The 19,935-nt window shown below is 37.1% G+C and overlaps 1 protein-coding gene across 18 annotated transcripts in view; it reads right to left on the bottom strand.

Annotated features, from left to right (window-relative positions):
• Window positions 1-19,935, bottom strand: part of DTNB (dystrobrevin beta) — a 217,428-nt gene that overhangs the window by 108,754 nt on the left and 88,739 nt on the right. For all 18 annotated transcript variants that reach the window (XM_073897095.1, XM_073897094.1, XM_073897104.1 and 15 more), the window contains one exon: window positions 4,219-4,343. In XM_073897095.1, coding sequence (XP_073753196.1) covers window positions 4,219-4,343 — 125 coding nt within the window. The remainder of the gene's footprint in view (window positions 1-4,218; window positions 4,344-19,935) is intronic.

Consider the following 19,935-nt stretch of genomic DNA (forward strand, 5'->3'; position numbering starts at 1 on the left):
GACATAAATTTTTTAAAACAATGTACAAAACACAACCTAGTTTTCAAGAATATATACTGGTAAAAAGACATACAATGAGCATATCAGAATGATTACCCCTGAGGAAAGGGTGACCACAGTGGGGCATGCAAATAAAGGGGAATTTTTAAAATATTACAAATAGCACAAAATAAGATAGTAGAAAAAAGTCCAATTATTATAGTAGTAATACTTTTATAACTGTAATAATGAAAGCCAATTTTACTTATGACTAATTATAATAACATTATAATAATACATTTATAAATGGAGAAAACTCGCCAGTTAAGACAAGTTGTCAGACTAGATTTTTAAAACCCAGCTTACAATTTACAAGAAGCATACCGAACACTTAAAGATACAGAAAAGTTAAAAGTATAAGGATGGGGAAAGTTCCACTAGGCACATACAAGCAAAAGACATTAAAAGATGTTTAGCGAATAAAACAGACTTGAGAACAAACAGATTAGGAATAAAGAGACTCACTAGATAAGAACAAATTTTCAATTTCCTAGTGAAATATGTATAGTTTTGAAGATATGAGCAACAGGATTAACAAACTTGACCTCGCTGATATACATTCATTCACTATGAACTCTAAACCAAACAAGCACAGAATAAACATTATTTTCATGCTTACAAGGAATATAATAAAAACTGGATCATATACTACATATAATAAGAATGTCAAAACAAATTTGAAAGAATTGAATAGTATGGACCACTTATTAGACCAAAATGAAATTAAACTAAAAATTAAAAACAAAAAGGCAACTAAACAATCCTCGTATGTTTGGCTATTAAGAAAGTATGCTGCTTGGGTGCCTGGCTGGCTTAGCTGATAGTGTGTGCAACTCTTGATCTCAGGGTTGTGAGTTCAAGCTCCATGCTGGTGTAGAGATTGCTTTAAAAAAAAAAAAAAGAAAATTAAAAAAACAAGAAGAAAAAAGAAAGTATAGTATTCCTAAAGAAGAATTCGTATCACAACTTTGAAAATATTTAGAAAAACAAAATTACATAAGAAAACTTGGACACTACTCAGAGAGAACTTAGAGAAATTCATAGCCTTAAATGCTTATATCAGGGGGAAAAGACCTGAAATGAGTAAGCTAATCATATCTTTAAAGAAGTTAGAAAGAGAGTAGCAAGATAAACCCAAAGAAACTGTAACAAAAGAAATAATAAAGATAAGGTTGGAAACAAATAATATTCAAAAATACAATGCATACAGTAAGAGAATCATCAAAACCAAAAGTTGGTCCTCTTAAAGTCCAATAGACTGGACAAACCTATGGCAGGATGTGTTCAAGGAAAAACCAAAGAGAGAGAAAAATGATAAATACATGAGAGTGGGAATTTAAAAGGGACATTAGCACACATACCATAGACAAACATTACGAACTTTGTGCCAATAACTTTGAAAATTCAAATGAAATTGACAAATTCTTACAAATATAAAATGTTCTAAAGTGACTCAAAAAGAAATAAAAATGAAGTCTTATAATTGTCTTTAAAAACAGAATTTACAGTTCAAAATTTTCCCACAAAGAAGGCTTTTGGCAGAAATAACATCATTGGTGAATTTCACCAAAAATTGAAGGAGCAAATAATTCCAATTTTAAATAAGTTCTTTCCAAAAAATATAAAAAGAGAGAATTCCCCTCAACTTTTTGAAGATAGAAAACTGGGCAGACTTTGTCCTAAAAACAAAATAAAAGAAAAAAAAAGGGAAATTACAGGACAATTTAACTTTTAAACATAGGCAAAATCTAGGCGAAACATTAGCAAATGAAAACTAGCAGGGTATTAAAAGGAAAGTCAACTTATGTTTATTCCAGGAATGTATGGCTGTTTAAAAAAAATTCATATAATTCACTACATTAATAAAGGAACTCCCATGATCATGTCAAGGGAGAAAACTCTGACAAAATTCCACATCCATTCATGACCCAAAAAAAGCACTCTTAGCAAACAAGGCATACAAAGGAAGCTCTTTTACCTGATCAACAGTTTCTACAAAACCTACATCAAATAACACACTAAATGAACGCTGAAAGCTGTCTTTCTGGGATTAGCAATAACAGAAGAATGCCTACGAAACTATTTCTATTCAATATTGCACTGGAGGTTCAGCCAGCGTATGAAGACCAAAAAAAAAAAAAAAAAAAAGGTCTGATTAATATCTAAAAGTACAGGAGTGGGAGGGAAAAAACTACCATTATTTGCAGGTGATACAATTATTTATAGGAAATCCAAAAACATCTCAGTACAAATTACTAGAATTAATGAGCACTTCAGGCAAGATGACTAGATAGTGGATTAAAATACAGAAACAATTTGCATTTGCACATACCAGCAATACACTGTTGAAAAACATAATTCAATGAAAATACCATTTTCATGACAGTATACATTTGCCAAAACTCACTGAATTGTACATTTGAAGTGGGTGCATTTTATCACATGTAAATTATATCTCAAAAAAACTGTAGGGAAAAAAAGGCACCATTTGCAACAGCAACAACAAATGTACAGAAGAATCTAAAAGTATGGAAGAATTAATCTAACATATATAATATCTTTCTAGGGAAAATTGTAAAGCTTTACTGAAAGGCACAAAGTGATATTTAAATAAATAGAAAGACATAGCTCATTCATGACATGGAAGACTTAATACTGTAAAGATGTCAATTCTCCCCAATTTGATCTTTAGATCCAATGAATCTCTGATCAAAATCCAAACAAAATTTCATGAGGGACTCAATAAGCTGATTCTAAAATTTATACGAAAGAGCAAAAGGCAAAGAATAGACAAGACACTCCTACTAAAAACATTACTTAATCCCTTATAGTAACTAAGATAGTATGATGTTGGCATAAGGATAGACAATTTGACCACAGGAACAGGAGAGCCCAGAACCAGACCACGCACATCTGGACACTTCATTTATGGCAACCGTGGCACTGTAGGTCAGTGGGGGAATGACAGATCATCCAATAAATGGCTCTGAAACAGGTTACTACTCAAATGCAAAGAGATCTCACACATCAAAAACCTAGACAGAGCACAAGGCAAGGAAGTGTGGGAGGATGTGCTACATTTTATGATGTTTTTCTGTATTATTAAATTTCTGATTTATATGTATGCATTATTTTAATAAAAGTCTTTCAAATTATTGAATGAGAAAGAAAATAAAAGATCAAGAACCCTAAGTGTTTTATATAGAGGTAAAAGAAAATAGATGTCTGCTCCAACAGAAAAACTTGTCCACACCCAATAAAGACTAATGATCAAAAACCTACTGACTTTGGGGCGCCTGGGTGGCTCAGTTGGTTAAGCATCTGACTCTTGATTTCAGCTCAGGTCATGATCTCAGGGTTGTGAGATTGAGTCCTGTGTTAGGCTCCTTGCTGGACATGAGGCCTGCTTAAGATTCTCTTTCTCTCTCTCCCTCTGCCCCCCTCCCCAAAACAAAACAAAACAAAACAAAAAATCCTACTGACTTTATGCAGGAGGACATGTAACACCACCATCTAATTCAGAGTGAAGAATCCAGTTTAGAGGCTGAATCTTAACGCTTCATTGTTTCTCCTCCTCCTTACTCTTCCTCTTTCTCTACTTCTCTTTTTTGTTCCTGTCTGGCTTTCTCTCATTTAGCATGAATATTCAAAGAAAGTAAAAATAAAACACTAGTTTTATTTACAGAATACAATCTTATCTTTCCTAATTTTCTCTCAATACAAAGAAGCAAGTGAAGTCGATTTTCATTTCCATGCTGCCTGAACTAATTTTAAAAATAACTACGGGCATTATTGCTGCAGAGAAAAAATGACCTCTACCACTGATTTACGGAAGAACAAACAAAAAAAGGCAACCTTGCTAAAACCAGTTCATAATTACTCCTCAATATATTAATTAATGTTTCTGTTTGAGATCATTACTTAGGCTTTACATTACTTTTATTACATCATTATTATAATATATTACATTATATTACTTTAGGGCTCAGGAGCTAGGCTTCCATGTAAATATTTATGGTGACTTAAAGAAATGAAATCTTGAAGTCCTAAGTTCCCCAAAAGTAAAGTAAAAACCAGAAGGTTAAATGTTCATGTTAGGTGAAGCTGGCTTTGATCCAAAAGAATTCAGCAAGGTCTCCATTTCAGATAATTCACATCCAAATTCAGGCGTATACTTACACTATATTTGCAAGGTCAAGTGGTTTCTCTGGTTGCTCAGGAAAAACAGGATGCGGGGGTTCTCTGGTGGGTACGCACCCCAGAGATTTACTAATTGCATGGCTCAGCTTCTTTGCAGGGGATTTCTGTGTCAAAGTAGAAAATAAGGAAATAAATTCAATCTTAAAAGAACGAAAAAGAATTTCAAAAAAACTTGGTGACAAGAACTGCAGAAAATATCTTTCGAAATAAAAGCTAAGATGCATTATAATCAACATTATTTAGCCTTATAGAAAGGAACCTACAGTTATTCCAAGGTCACTTGTGGTCCTTCATTTCTATGCTTACTCCTTCATTTCTACTATGCACTCTTAAGTTAATGTTAACTTTCCTTTTGAACATCTCTCTGTGCCCTTTGCATGAACTCTCTCTCTTTTGATGCTTCTGGATCATTTTTGGTAAGATGTTATAGTTAATTTCCCAATCAGAGTCAGAAATTTTTGCTGGACTAAAATACTAAAAGGCTAAGATAATGCTGAGAGCTCGTGGCTTTTGAATGTTAGCAAATTAGCTGACTAAGTCACATCCCAAAACATGCCTATTAAGAGAATATTCCCAAAATAAACGTGAGGCAGAACATTTGGTGCTAAGGGTCTGGCTATGTATACAGACACAGATGAGTGCCCTCACATTCACAGGCAGCATCAGACCCGTGACTATAAATTCAGATATGCTGAAGGTACAAGAATAAGTTGGCATACTAATACATTTCTCTGTAAGGTAGAACAATATACACCAAATCCAAAGACCAGTGAGTCTAAGATTTAACAGTAAATATGCACAAAAGTAAACAATATGCCACAATTAAGTTTTCAGAACATTCACATCGGAAACCCATACATAAAGGAGGCTCTTCATATACTGATATTATTGCCCACCCAATTTCCTGTAAATAACACGGTTGTTGAGATTTCCTTAGAAGGATATTAACTGCAAAAAGGTGTAAATATTTCATTCTACTCACTCTGCAGTGTATTACCATATATACCACTGAAAAATAGAACTTGTTTGCAGCTGTGTGCCTTATCAATACCACATCTCCACTTAACTTTTATATGCTTACATGTATTTAACACAAAATAAGCAAAACTCTCTTTGCCTTTAAGACTATGTAGGGAGGGGCGCCTCGGTGGCTCAGCCGTTAAGCGTCTGCCTTTGGCTCAGGTCATTATCCCAGGGTCCTGGGAGCAAGCCCTGCATTGGGCTCCCTGCTCCGTGGGAAGCCTGCTTCTCCCTCTCTCACTCCCCCTGCTTGTGTTCCCTCTCTCACCGTCTCTCTCTTTCTGTCAAATAAATAAATAAAATCTTAAAAAAAAAAAAAAAAAGACTACGTAGGGAAAGACAGGGGGCCTGGGTGGCTCAGTCAGTTAAGTATACGACTCTTGATTTTGGCTCAAGTCATGATCTCAGGGTCATGGGATCAGGCCCCACGTCGGGCTCTGTGCTCAGCATGGAGCCTGCGTAAGACACTCTCCTTCTCCCTCTCCTCACCCTGCTCTCGCTGGCTCGCTCGCCCTAAAATTAATCTTTAAAAAAAAGACTATGTAGGGAAAGTTAATACCTCGTTTATAATACAGACTGAATAATATCAATTTCTTTTTTTTTAAGATTTTATTTATTTATTTGAGAGACAGAGAATGAGAGAGATAGAGAGCACGAGAGGGAAGAGGGTCAGAGGGAGAGGCAGACTCCCTGCTGAGTAGGGAACCCAATGCAGGACTCGATCCCGGGACTCCAGGATCATGACCTGAGCCGAAGGCAGTCACTTAACCAACTGAGCCACCCAGGCGCCCTGAATAATATCAATTTCTCCAGAAACTTTATATTGGCTCCAAATCACCTACCACTAACACCTTCAACACATTAAATTCTGGGCAAAATCTAAATGTAATCTAATTTCCTAAAAATCATATAAAGCCTGCATGGAGCACTGGGTGTTATGAACAAACAATGAATCATGGAACACTGCACCAAAAACTAATGATGTAATATATGGTGATTAACATAACAATAAAAAAATTTTAAAAAAATCATATAAAGCTAAGCAAAGCAGAAACTCTAAACATTCCAAGTGCTCTCCATATCCTCCTTTTGCAGGACGATGTGCTGAAATGTGACTTGATCCTCCCCTCTGTTTTCTACACTGCCCCCAGACCTCATGTCACACTTTTCTGCCTGACACCTTTCAAAGGCTGATAATCACTTATAGAATAAGATCTAAATGCGCACCATCACAGTCCATACAAAAGCCTTCATATCTGGCTCCCACCTCTCCTCACACTAGCATCAATGACGAGCTGCTCAATTAGCCCAAACGCCATGTTCTTGTAGGTCTCTGTACCTTGGCATGGGCCCTTCTGAGGTTGCCCTTTGCCAGTCTATTTTTCTGTAAGTTTTCTGCTCAGCTCTCAAGACTACTTGCAAGGCTTGCCCTGGGCAGACTTTCCTCCTGGCTCCATAAGTCAGAGACCACCTTTCCCAGCTACCCATTTACAGTGGACATATTTCCACTGTTGCGTTTACGTTATGGTGCACTTTTTAATTTACATGCCTATATCTGTGAAACTGGCGTTCCTGAAAGGTAGAATCTACGTCTTACTCATCTTTATAGCCCCAGAATCTGTCCTATAACAGAGTATGTTATTTGTACAATTTGCCTAGATGAATTTTCTAGATTGCTTTTTCCTGACCAAACCACATAAGCTTATTTTTTGAGTTACAACACAAGTAGGAGACAAGGACATCAGAGAATACCTTGATTCACCTTTACAACTAAATGCTACATCTGTAACCCATGTATTAATTTCATGACATTTTGCTGTGTCTGAGAACCAGCTGGGCCATTAATTCATGCAGTCTATGTCAGACGGATTATCACAGAGACTTTAGCCGCATCCTGGGCACAAACAGCCATGAATTCACATGTATATTTTATAATAAAATTATAAATTAAATTAAAATAATTACATGACTATTAAAATAATGTTTCCCTTTGTATCACCTTATAATCTCTAGCAGTATGCTTGTAATGCTTTTGAAAATACTCAAGGTTCAAGATCAGATCCAACTCTGAGTCTCAAAAATAAAGATAGAAAGGTAAAATTAAAACATTAAAATCAATTCCAAAGAATTAGAACCTAGCAAGAGTTCTGATATGCACAGAAAGGGAAAAACACTGAGAATAAATATATATAGGAATTAGAATATTAACTGGGTAGGACCAGACCAAAAAGGATATATTACTCTGAAAATTTCAAAGACAATGCATTCAACTAGGTTATCTAAATATGTAAATAAATGACTTCCTTAAAAAGATATCAAAGAGTAAATTAGGATATGGACCTGAAGTGAATTTTGCTACCTAGTTAGTCTAGGAGGCTAAGATTAACAAAACCTGTGAGCATGAATCCGAAAACAGCTAGAAGCTCCAAGACAGGGACATTATCTCTCTGGCTCCTGGGCCCCTAGCACAATGCTCAGGACTTGGCAGTCAGTCACTAAATATTTACAGAAGTGAGGAAGAAAGGCAGCCCAGGTGCAGGGACTGGTGCCTTCCACACCTCGTTTAAGCCACTCTGCCAGAGATACCATTTTATGTCTCTGTACCTTTCCCGTCACTTGGACTCTCAAACTAATAAACATATGGAGAGGCCCTAACCTGAAAAAGGACATCTCCTCCCAACACACTCTTAGGTGATGATTTGCAAACTTCGTGCATTTTTAATAATCCACATTACCTAATTTCAAAACATGTCCTACCATCTCTTAAAAATACTACAGGTTACAGTTTTTAAAAACTATGTCAGAGGTTATAAAATGTGTATATGCAGTTTAAAAAGTTATAAAACAAATACCCACCTACCCACTCTTCTGCCTGAGAAACAGAAATAAGGCAGTTGCTCAGAAGCGTGAAGCTTGCTGTGGGATCTTATGCTAACAGCCCCCTCCCCCACTGCCCCTGCTCCTCTCCTGGTAACCTAGATCCTGGATTTTGTGTTAATCATGTCTTTGATTTTATATTTTAGCAATTATGTATAAATAATACATGGTTTAATACATGTTTAAAATCTATATAGACAGATATATTTTTCTGCAACTTGCTTTCACTTAAAATTATGTTACAAATCATCCATATTGATATATGTAACCGTAAGTCATACATTTTTTCACCAACTGATTGTATTTCATTGCTTAATTACATCGTAATTTATATATCCATTCCACTGCTGATGAACATTTGGGTTGTTTCCATTTTTCCCTCATTCACAATGTCGCTATAAACTTTCTTCTCCTTGTCTCCTGGTGGCCATGTGTAGGAGTTACATCAGAGTGGAAATGCACATTCAATCTTACCAGGCACTGTCAACTTGTTTTTACAAAGTGGTTACACTAATTTCCACTCCATCAGCTGTGTGAGAGACTTCCTAAATCTCCACATTCTGGCTAACCCTTATTATTGTCAGATATTTTAACATTTGCCAATCTAGTGGGTGATAAACGGTAATGTGGTTTTAATTTGCGATTCCCTGATCGCCAAAAAGATTGAGCATCTTTTCCAATGTTTATGAGCCATTTGGGTTTCTTCTTCCTCTGTGAAATGCCTATTCCTGTCTATTCCTGTCTTTGGTGTAATGTTTCACCGGGTTGCCTTTCTCTTACTGATCTGTAAGAGTTTTTCTTTTTTTTCCTTAAAAGATTTTATTTATTCATTTGAGAGAAGGAGAGAGCACGAGCTGGGGGTGGGGCAGAGGAAGAGGGAGAAGCAGACTTCTGGCTGAGCAGGGACTCTGGATCATGACCTGGATCATGACCTGAGCAGAAGGCACTTAACTGACTGAGCCACCCAGGCGCCCTGTAAGAGTTCTTTATATTTTTTATATTTTAATCCTACTGAGGTTATGTCTCACAATTAACTCCTACTTTAAGGCTTGTTTTTGAAGAACAGAAATCTTTACCATAACAGTAGTCCCAATTTATTAATCTTCTCCTTTATATTGTTTTTTATATCTTAAGAGATGTTTCTTCCCTGAGTCATATAGTCTCCCACATTGTCTTCTAAAGTTTTAGTTTTTCTTTTATATTTAATTTGAATCTACTTAGAACTGGTTTTTTTTATAGGTATAAGAATCCAATTTTATTCTTTATAATCAATTGCCACAGGATCATTTAACAAATTAATTTATTTGTTTTCTACTCAATATTTCATTTCTATCTCTGTACAGTGTAACAGGGATTTAATTGTAGCTTCCTCGTATTTTCTCAGGTAGTACCTTATATTCTTCTTTAGGAGTGTCTTCATTATTTCTGACCCTCTGATTTTCCTCGTAAGTTTTAAAATGAGTTTATCATTTACCACAAAACATCCTGTGCGATTTCAATGGAACTCATCAATTTTGGAGAGAAATGACATCTTTATATATTGAACATTCCTTTCATCAATGTGTTCATCTTCTCATATATTTAAGCCTTCTTTAATGTCTTTCAGTAAAGTTAAACCCTTGTCCATAAAGGATCTATACATCTCTCTTACTCACGTCTAGTTATTTTATACATAAATTTTGTAACCAGCAACCCTGCTCTCATTTTACTTTATTTTTAAGAATTATAATAAGGGGTGCCTGGGTGGCTCAGTCGGTTAAGCATCTGACTTCTGCTAAGGCCATGGTCTCAGGGTCCTGGGATCGGCCCTGCAGGGGAGTCTGCTTCTCCCTCTCCCTCTGCCCCTCCCCTGCTCATGCTCTCTGTCAAATAAATAAAATCTTTAAAAAAGAAAAGAATTGTAGTAAGACATACATAAAATACATACACAGTTCAGTAAAATATATTTACATTGTGCAACCAACCTCCAAAACTTTTTCATCTTGCCAATCTGAAACTCTATATTCATTAAACAACTCCTCATTTCCCCTTCCCCTGGGCCCCTGGCTACCACCAGTCCACTTTCTGGTTCTATGAATTTTACTACTTTAGATAACCCCATTAAGTAGAATCATACAGTATTTGCCTTTTTGTGACTGGCTTCTATAACTTAGAATAATGTCCTCAAGGTTCATCCATGTTGGAGCATGTGTCAGAATTTCTTTCCTTTGTTAGGGTTGAATAATATTCCATTGTATATGTATACCACATTTTGTTTATCCATTCATCCATCAATGGACACTTGAGTTGGTTCCAAGTTTCAGCTACTGTAAATAATGTTATTATGAACATGGGTGTATAAATATCTCAAGACAATATTTTCAATTCTTTTGGTATATGCCCAAAAGTAGAATTGTTGGTAATTCTATCTTTAATTTTTTAAGAAATCTCCATATTGGTTCCCATAGTGGCTGCACCATTTTACAGTCTACCAAAGATGGGTTCCAATTTCTCTACATACTCGCCAACACTTTTTCCTTTTTTAAATAGTAACCATCCTAATAGGTGTAAGGAATATCTCACTGAACTTTTATTTGCATTTCCCTAATGATTAGCGATGTCACTTATCTTTTCATATGCTTGTTAGCCATTTTTATATCATCTTTGGAGAAATGTCCATTCAAGTCCTTAACCCATTTTTCAATTGAGTTACTTGTTTTTTTGTTGTTGAGTTACAGTTCTTTCTATATTCTGGATATGAACCCCTAATCAGATACACAATATGCAAATATTTTCTCCCACTCCATCATCTGCCTTTTCACTATGTTCTGTTTGTGTCCTTTGATGCAGAGAAGTTTTTAACTCTACTGATTTATCTGAAGATTCTTTCAGACTTCCTATACTGACAAGTCATCTTCAAATAATGACAATTTTATTTCCTTTCAATTCAAGTACCTTTTCTTTTCCGTATTATGCTGCTTAGGACTACCAATGAAATGTTAAATGGAAGTGGTGGCATCAAGCTTCTTTGTTTAGTTTAGAATCTTAAATAATTTCAACATTTCACCAGTAAATATAATGGATGCTATCAGTTTTTATAAATACATTAGGTTGCTAAGGTTTTTTGTTTTAAAGGTTGTTTTTTTTTTTTTTTGGTGTGTGGTGTGTGTGTGTGTACTTAAGTTATCAACCTATATATTGGGTTTTAGTAAATGTTTTATGTAAGTCTTTTGAGGTGATTATATGAACTTAATCCATCAATCTATGAATTGGTTAAGTTATAATAATTTATCTTTAATTGCTGGAATAAAACGAGTTGTGGTCCTGGTGTATCACCTTTTGTGTATACTGGTAGATTCAGTTTCACAGTATTTTCTTTAGGTTTTCATTTCTGTTCATGAAAACAGCTTGTAATTTTCCTTTCTTGCTGAAGGTTATGCTAGCCTCAAAAATGAAATTGGATTGCTCATTATTTTTTCTGGAATCTGGGAAGTTTTACATAATACTGGAATTCATCTTTTCTTTGAATGCTTGTTGAAATTTGTATCAAGTCATTCAGGCCTGATTGATTACTTTGTAAAGCTTTTATGCTGCTAATTCAAATTCTTTAATGATTATACTATTTGGGTTTTTTATTCCGCCTTGAACCAGTTTTGGTAAGTAAGGTTGTTCTAGGAATTTGTTCATTATCAACTAAGCTTTCAATAACCAATCTACTGGTTTTTTTCTTGTCATCTCTCTGTTAATTGATTCCTAAGCCAGATGCACTATAGTCACAGAACATAGTCTATATGATACTAATTCTCCTTTAAGGCTTCCTTAATGTGGTCGATTTCTTGTGTGTGTTTGAAAAGAATGTGTAATCATTAATTATTGGGTACATTCAAATTTTATATAGTCTGTTTTTTTTGTCTAATGATTCTAACAATTGTTGAGAGAAGTGTGTTCAAGTTACCATTTTAATAATGTATTTTTCAACTTATTGTGCCCCTATTATTATTTATGTATTTTATAGCTACATTAGTAAATGTGTATTTCTGTGGAATTGTTAACTGCATCTTTTTATCTCTGGCAAACTATCTCTGGTAAAAAAATTTTTATTGTGACCAAATATACATAGTGTAAAATACCATTTTGGCCTCTCTAGTAAAGATTTTTGCCCTGATTTCTATTTTCTGAGATTAATAAAGTTTCACTAAATTTCTTTTGGTTGGTACTTTGCCTGGTATGTCCTTTTTTATCCTTAATGTTCAAACTTTTTTTCTTTTTTCTTCCTCTGTCTCTTATAAACAGCCTAAGTCCAATTTTTTAAAATATCCACTTGAAAACTGCTTTTTATCTGAAAAATTTAATTTACTGACTACTAATATACTTTTACTTATTTCTATAGCTTATTATATCATTGTTTTATTATTTATTTCATTACCTTCCCTATATCTTTATCTTTTTTTTTCCCCTCCCCAGACCCCTATCTTTATCTTTTCATACTTTTGTAGGTTTTATTTTTCTCACTTTGTTTCCCTTTTTTGGCAATCATACTTTTTTTTTTTTTTTAGATTTTATTTATTTGAGAGAGAGAGAGAGAGAGATAGTGAGAGCAGGAACACAAGCAGGGGGAGAAGCAGGCCTCCCGCCAAGCGGGGGAGCCCGACGCGGGGCTCAATCCCAGGACCCTGGGATCACAAACCAAGCCGAAGGCAGACGCTTAACGACTGAGCCACCCAGGCACCCCGGCAATCATACTCTTTGAGTGTACTCTTCTAGTGGTTGCTTTTTGTTGTTTTTTTCCTGAACTGGGAGCAACGGTTAAGAATGTGGTGTCACGGGGCGCCTGGGTGGCTCAGTCGTTAAGCGTCTGCCTTTGGCTCAGGTCATGATCCCAGGGTCCTAGGATCGAGCCCCACATCGGGCTCCCTGCTCTGCGGGAAGCCTGCTTCTCCCTCTCCCACTCCCCCTGCTTGTGTTCCCTCTCTCGCTGTGTCTCTCTCTGTCAAATAAATAAATAAAATCTTAAAAAAAAAAAAAAAAAGAATGTGGTGTCACATACCTGACAGGGGCTTTGCACACAAAGGCTCATTTAGCCCTCCCAATAGTCTAATGAATTAGACTATTAGAGTCTCAATTTGAATAGGTGCAGAAACTAAAGCTTGTATAAACTATGTGTGTCTTTTCACAGTACAACAAGCCCCTCCACAGGTGAAATTACTCAGAGAAAGAACACATAGGGATTAAGAGAGACAGCACAGGATGGTGAGACGCTCTTGCAAGGAGTCAGAAACAGACTGGGGACACCAAGTACCACAATGGAGGTCACGGAGGGGAAACCTGGCTGAGTCAGAGATGGAGACACAGAGTTTCCAAATGAGGGGCAGACTCCAAGGCAGGGAGCGAGACGTGCCTTGTGCCTTTACGGCCACACTGGGTGCTCCTCCGCCAGGGCTAAAACTCACTTTCCTCAGACAACCACGGACCAGGCACTAAGATACTCTGAAAAAATGTTTTGTTGAGCTCAGATGATGGTATTTTCAATCAGCCTCAAGCTAACTGCTGCCCAGCACAGGGTTCAGCTCAGGGCACATGCTGACAGGCCCTGACACTCGGGAGCACAACAACCTAATGGAAAAAGCTCAGGATTGGTGCCTCAGAGGCCATTCCTGTCATGTTCACTTCAAATTACTCTGAGTCCATCATCCTGAGCTCCAAGCCACCATTGAGGGGATCCAAGCAGAAACATAAGCCCACTAAATCCTCAGACAAGCCAGGAACCTCCACTATTTTAAGATGAATACTTACTGCAATCTTAATTAGCATCTATATTCTCATCCTCTAACTTAAAATCCTTTACCTCTACTCATGCCTCAACTACATTCATGTCATAGTTGACTAGTTCTCTACCTGCATGTTATTTTAAACCCACTGAAATTAGTCAATTGTTATTTTATACATGATGCTTATTTACATTTACCCATGCTTACCAATTCCACTGTGCACCATTTCTTCTTGGTATCCCATTTCTTCCTTGTTGCTTCAATTCATTTTTTTCCCCGAAGTATGTATTTTATTATTCCTTCAGCAATGGTCTATGGGTGGTAAAACCGCTAAGACTTTTTCCAAAAACAGATCTTTTTTCTTCTCTGCTCTTGAACAGATTAGCTAAGTACAGAATTCTAGGTTGATCTTTTGATTCTATCCTTTTAATTGCCTTTCACATTTTCCATTTCCCTATATCTGTGTTCAATATTCTATATCCTGGTTAATTTCCTCAGATGTTTTCCTTTCCCTAATTTTTGCTGTAGCTGTCTCTAATTTGCTACTTTGCCCCTCTTTAACCTTAATATTTTTTTATTTCTAGAAGTTCAATTTGGTCCTTTTCATATTGACTTGTTCCTTTCTAAAATGTCACTATCTCTAAATGTACTTTAACTTTTTAAAGATTTATTTGAGAGAGAGTGTGTGAACGCGGTGGGTGGGGGAGAGCAGGGGGAGAGGGACAAGCAGACTCTGCACTGAGCATAGAGCCCAACGCAGGGCTCTATCTCACAACCATGAGATCATGACCTGAGCCGAAATCAAGAGTCCAACACTTTACCAACTGAACCACCCAGTCGCCCCTTTAACTTATTAAATGTAGAATTTTCTAAAGTTATTGGCACACTAAAGCTGCTATTTGTTGATTCCCTTGCTGATCATTTCATAAGTGAGCTTGCAATTTTTGATAATGAGTTCACTTTTAGCAGGGATTGCTTTTTTTTAATTTTATTTTATTGTGTTATGTTAATCACCATACATCATTAGTTTTTGATGTGGTGATCCATGATTCATTGTTTTCATATAACACCCAGTGCTCCATGCAGTATGTGCCCTCCTTAACACCCATCACCTGGCTAACCCATGCCCCCACCCCCTCCCCTGTAAAACCCTCAGTTTGTTTCTCAGAGTCCATAGTCTCTCATGGTTCATCTCTTCCTCCGATTTCCCCCCAACACTTCATATTTCCCTTCCTTCTCCTAATGTCCTCCATGCTGTTCCTTATGTTCCACAAATAAGTGAAACCATATGATGATTAACTTTCTCTGCTTGACTTATTTGACTTAGCATAATCTCCTCCAGTCCCATCCGTGTTGATGTAAAAGTTGGGTATTCATCCTTTCTGATGGCTGAGTAATATTCCATTTTATATATGCAGCCACATGCAGAAGAATGAAACTCAACCATTCTCTAACACTATACACAAAGATAAACTCAAAATGGATGAAAGACCTCAACGTGAGACAGGAATCCATCAAAATCCTAGAGGAGAACATAGGCAATAACTTCTTTGACATCGGCCACAGCAACTTCTTTCAAGATACATCTCCAAAAGCTAGTTAAACAAAAGCAAAAATGAACTTTTGGGACTTCGTCAAGATAAAAAGCTTCTGCACAGCAAAGGAAACAGTCAACAAAACAAAGAGGCAACCCACAGAATGGGAGAAGATATTTGCAAATGACACTACAGATAAAGGGCTGGTATCCAAGATCTATAAAGAACTTAAACTTAACACCCAAAAAACAAATAATCAAGTCAAAAAATGGGCAGAAGACACGAACAGACACTTCTCTGAAGAAGACATACAAATGGCTAAAAGACACATGAAAAAATGCTCATCATCATTAGCCATCAGGGAAATTCAAATCAAAACCACACTGAGATACCACCTTACACCAGTTAGAATGGCAAAAATTGACAGAGCAAGAAACAACAAATGTTGGAGAGGCTGTAGAGAAAGGGGAACCCTCTTACACTGTTGGTGGGAATGCAAGTTGGTACAGCCACTTTGGAAAACAGTGTGGAGGTGCCTCAGAAAATTAAATATAGAGCTACCCTATGACCCAGCAATTGCACTCCTGGGTATTTACCCCAAAGACACAGATGTAGTGAAAAGAAGGGCCATATGCACCCCAATGTTCATAGCAGCAATGTCCACAACAGCCAAACTGTGGAAAGAGCCGAGATGCCCTTCAACAGATGAATGGATAAAGAAGATGTGGTCCATATATACAACAGGGATTGCTTTTTGTAAGGGAGTCCCATTTGTACCCTCTCTGGGCCAGTGGAGTATTTCTAGTTCCTCTTTTTCAAGGAGGCTGCCATTCTAAAGTCCCAGCCTTTACAAAAATATCAGTTCTATTCATTCTTAATGGATCCACATTAGATTTCCCATGCTATGGGGGCACTAAACCCCAACCACTGGCCTAAATCCAGTGTCCAGTTTGGTAAGTCCATGTTGCTCTCTTGGCTGATTCAAGTTACAACTTAATAAAAGTCATCTTCTATTTTACAACCAATATTTATTTAGGTATAACATTGTTTTCCTGTTTTCTCTGCTTCCTCTTTTCTCTTGTATCCCATTCTTACCTTCTTGGTTCATTTTTTTTTCCTACTGCAGTGTATCTTTGAATTAGTTCTTTCAGCAAAAGGCTGTCAAAGTTCTTCAAGTCTGAAAATGTTATTATAGTGTCCTCACTGTTGAAAGACAGTTTGGTGGGGGAGAGAATTTTCAGTTCCAATTTATTTTCTCTCAGCATCTTGAAGACATTGTGTTACTGTTTTCTTAACACTGGCAATTAAGTCTAATATCTTTTGGACTCTCAGTCTTTTCCATCTGGTGTCTCCTAGGAATTTCTCTTCATCGTTATCACTGCGATATATATAGGTGCTGTTTTTGTATTGTCTCTTTTTAAAATTATTCTTCTTGACAGTTAGTAGGCTCTTTCTACCTAAGGGCTCACACTTCTCAGCTCATTCTCCTCACTTGCAACTCCTATTGAATAAATATTGTAACTTCCACCTGGTCCTAAATGCTTCAACCTTTGTTTCAAACTCTTATGACTCTTGATGCTGAGCTTTGAGAGAATTTCTCACCTTGCTGTAGTTCATTAATTTGTTCTTTAGCTATATCCAGTTTGCTATAGCCTATCCAATGAGCTTGTTCTACAACCACATTCTTCATTTTCATTATTGTTGACCATTTCATAATTTCTGCTTCCTGTATTAAGCATGGAAGTTGGGCGCCTGGGTGGCTCAGTTGTTAAGTGTCTGCCTTCGGCTCAGGTCATGATCCCAGGGTTCTGGGATCGAGCCCTGCATCGGGCTCCCTGCTCCATGGGAAGCCTGCTTCTCCCTCTCCCACTCCCCCTGCTTGCATTCCCTCTCTCACTGTGTCTCTCTTTGTCAAATAAATAAATAAAATCTTTTAAAAACAAAAAGGCATGAAAGTCTATCCCTGGTCCTCTAAGGAAATTAAATTGACCGATTTTTAAAGTGTCTTTCTCATTGCTCTACTTGCTAAAGTGTAGTTCTCCTATTTATATTTCACTGTGCTAGGTGTCCTCTGGGTTTTCATGGTTGTTGGCCATGCAAACATCTCCCACAGGACTGTTCAGTCACCATCTTAGCCAGCAGTGGCCTTCTGGCCAGGACACCTCATGTGAATCTGTTTTAACAAAGAAGGCAGAGCAGATCCTGGGTCGCGGCAGTAGTGATGACCTCAAACAGGCAGTGTGAGCAGCTCCTTTCTGCAACTTCTCATTTAATATATACCTCCTTTGCTTAAAGATGTCTTATGGCTTCTGGTCTGGAACATTCCTTTTGTTTTCCATCTTGAAAGGGCATTTATTCATCTAACTTAAAGTTTTATCATTTCTATGGGTCTGGTGCAGAAGGAGAAAGAGGTAGTATTTGTCTGGTCAACCATCTCAAAACTGGATCTTTTATTTCTTTAACTATCATCTCTCCGCATTCTCTTCACGTTCTTTCTGTAACTCTTATTAGATGGCAATCCTCCATTTATCCTCCATGTCTTAGTTTTCTTTTCTATTATTTTATCCTTTCATGATGGGCTTAGGGACACTTCTCTGCTCTAGTGTCCAGCTCACAAATTTGCTCTTCAGCTGGAAACACTGTCAATTAGGCCATCTAATGAATCTCACTTTGATAATCAAAATTTTAATTTCCCGGGTCAATACTTATTTTTGGTAGATAAAGTAAGTGAAATCTCTCTCCAAGGTTTCAACTATACATATTGTAAAATCTAGTTCTATTTATTCTATTAATTCTATGTGTGAGATAAATTATTCTGTTATCTCCTCTGCATGTTTGTGTTCCTCTTGTTTTTGGTGATGTTCAGCGAAGTGCTCATCTTTGGGGCGCCTGGCTGGCTCAGTCAGTAGAGCATGCAACTCTTGATCTCAGGTTTGTGAATTCAAGCCCCACAATGGGTGTGGAGCCTACTTGGAAGGAAGGAAGGAAGGAAGGAAGGAAGGAAGGAAGGAAGGAAGGAAGGGAGGGAGGGAGGGAGGGAGGGGGGGAGGGAGGGAGGGAGGGAGGGAGGGAGGGAGGGAGGGAGAAAAGTGCTCATCTTTGTCATCAAGACCCTGTTCACACAGTCTTTCCATGTGCCCTGCCTACTCAGAGGGGAGGAGTGTTTCAGTGACAGTGAAGGAGGGACAGGAGGTACTACCTCATGGAAAAGATTAGTACCTAGTCTTCTGAGCATGGGAGCTTCTTGTTCTCCTAGAATTCATTAAGCACCTGGAACTCAGCCCTGTCTCTCCAACCCCAGTTCCTACGGACACTTCACCTGCCGAGACACTTCCATCACCATGCAACAGTACCAAAGTCACTCTTTCACTTGCTCTGAGAACTTCACAGCTCCCTATAACAACTACTTCCAAATGGAAGTAGACGCTGTTCTAGATGCTATTCTTATCCTGAGCCACAATACTTTCTTAACCTTGTTTTGGACCAAGGTTTTCTTTTGCAAACAGATCCCATGTGCTTTTCATGGGGATTCTTCATGATCTAAGGCCTACCATCGGTTTTCCTTTCTTCCCCCCTCTAGTATACTTGCAGATTATTTTTAAAATTCTAATGTATCATTTCTAAATATTTGGGACAAGAAGGAAAAGCTATAGCAGGTCCTCAGTCCACCACCTTGAAATGGAATTCCCATTTTTTTTAAAGGCGTTTTGTAATATCTCTTGTGATATATTACTTTTGGCATTCAGAATAACTGCTTTAGAAAGTAAAAAATTCAAATTGCTAAGCTCCAGTTTAACTTAATTTGTAAAACTATAATTTTGATTGATTAATGTACGAGAGAAATGTAATCCATGTAATTTTTGTTACTCTTTCAAGATTTAAGAGTATTAGCTCTCTAACAGTTATGAAAATGTGGTTAGGTAGGATAAAATGTAATTAGTTCACATATGGCTTCTGAAATATGCTTATAAGTTACAACAACCGCTTAACCCACAAAAAAGGAACCACTGCTCTTCCAATTGGTCCAACAATAGATGAGGTAAGAGCTGCATAAAGAACAGCAGTATCTTGGATTGAGCAGCAAATAGCTTCAGCTCCTCTTTCAGGTGAAAAAGAAAACAGATTTTCAAGAATTCAACATCGACAGACTGACATTCCTAGATATGCCATGATGGCCAACGAAGTATTTATGGTTCCCCACATACCAACACTGGGGGTGACAGTGGCACTCTTGAAGCACAAACAATTGCTACATTAATGCAGGTAAATTAAAACTGAAAAAGTTGTCTCCACAATAGCCAAACTGTGGAAAGAGCCGAGATGCCCACTGACAGATGAATGGATAAAGATGTGTATATATACACAATGGACTATTACTCAACCGTCAGAGAGGATGAAATCTTACCATTTACATCGATGTGGATGGAATTGGAGGGTATTAGGGTATTATGCTGAGCGAAATAAGTCAATCAGAGAAAGACAATTATCCTATGGATTCACCCATATGTGGAATATAA

The sequence above is a fragment of the Callorhinus ursinus genome, unplaced genomic scaffold (genome assembly GCF_003265705.2).
Source record: "Callorhinus ursinus isolate GAN/ISIS: 27379988/994484 unplaced genomic scaffold, GSC_fseal_2.0 scaffold10, whole genome shotgun sequence".
Classification (NCBI taxonomy): Eukaryota; Metazoa; Chordata; class Mammalia; order Carnivora; family Otariidae; genus Callorhinus; species Callorhinus ursinus.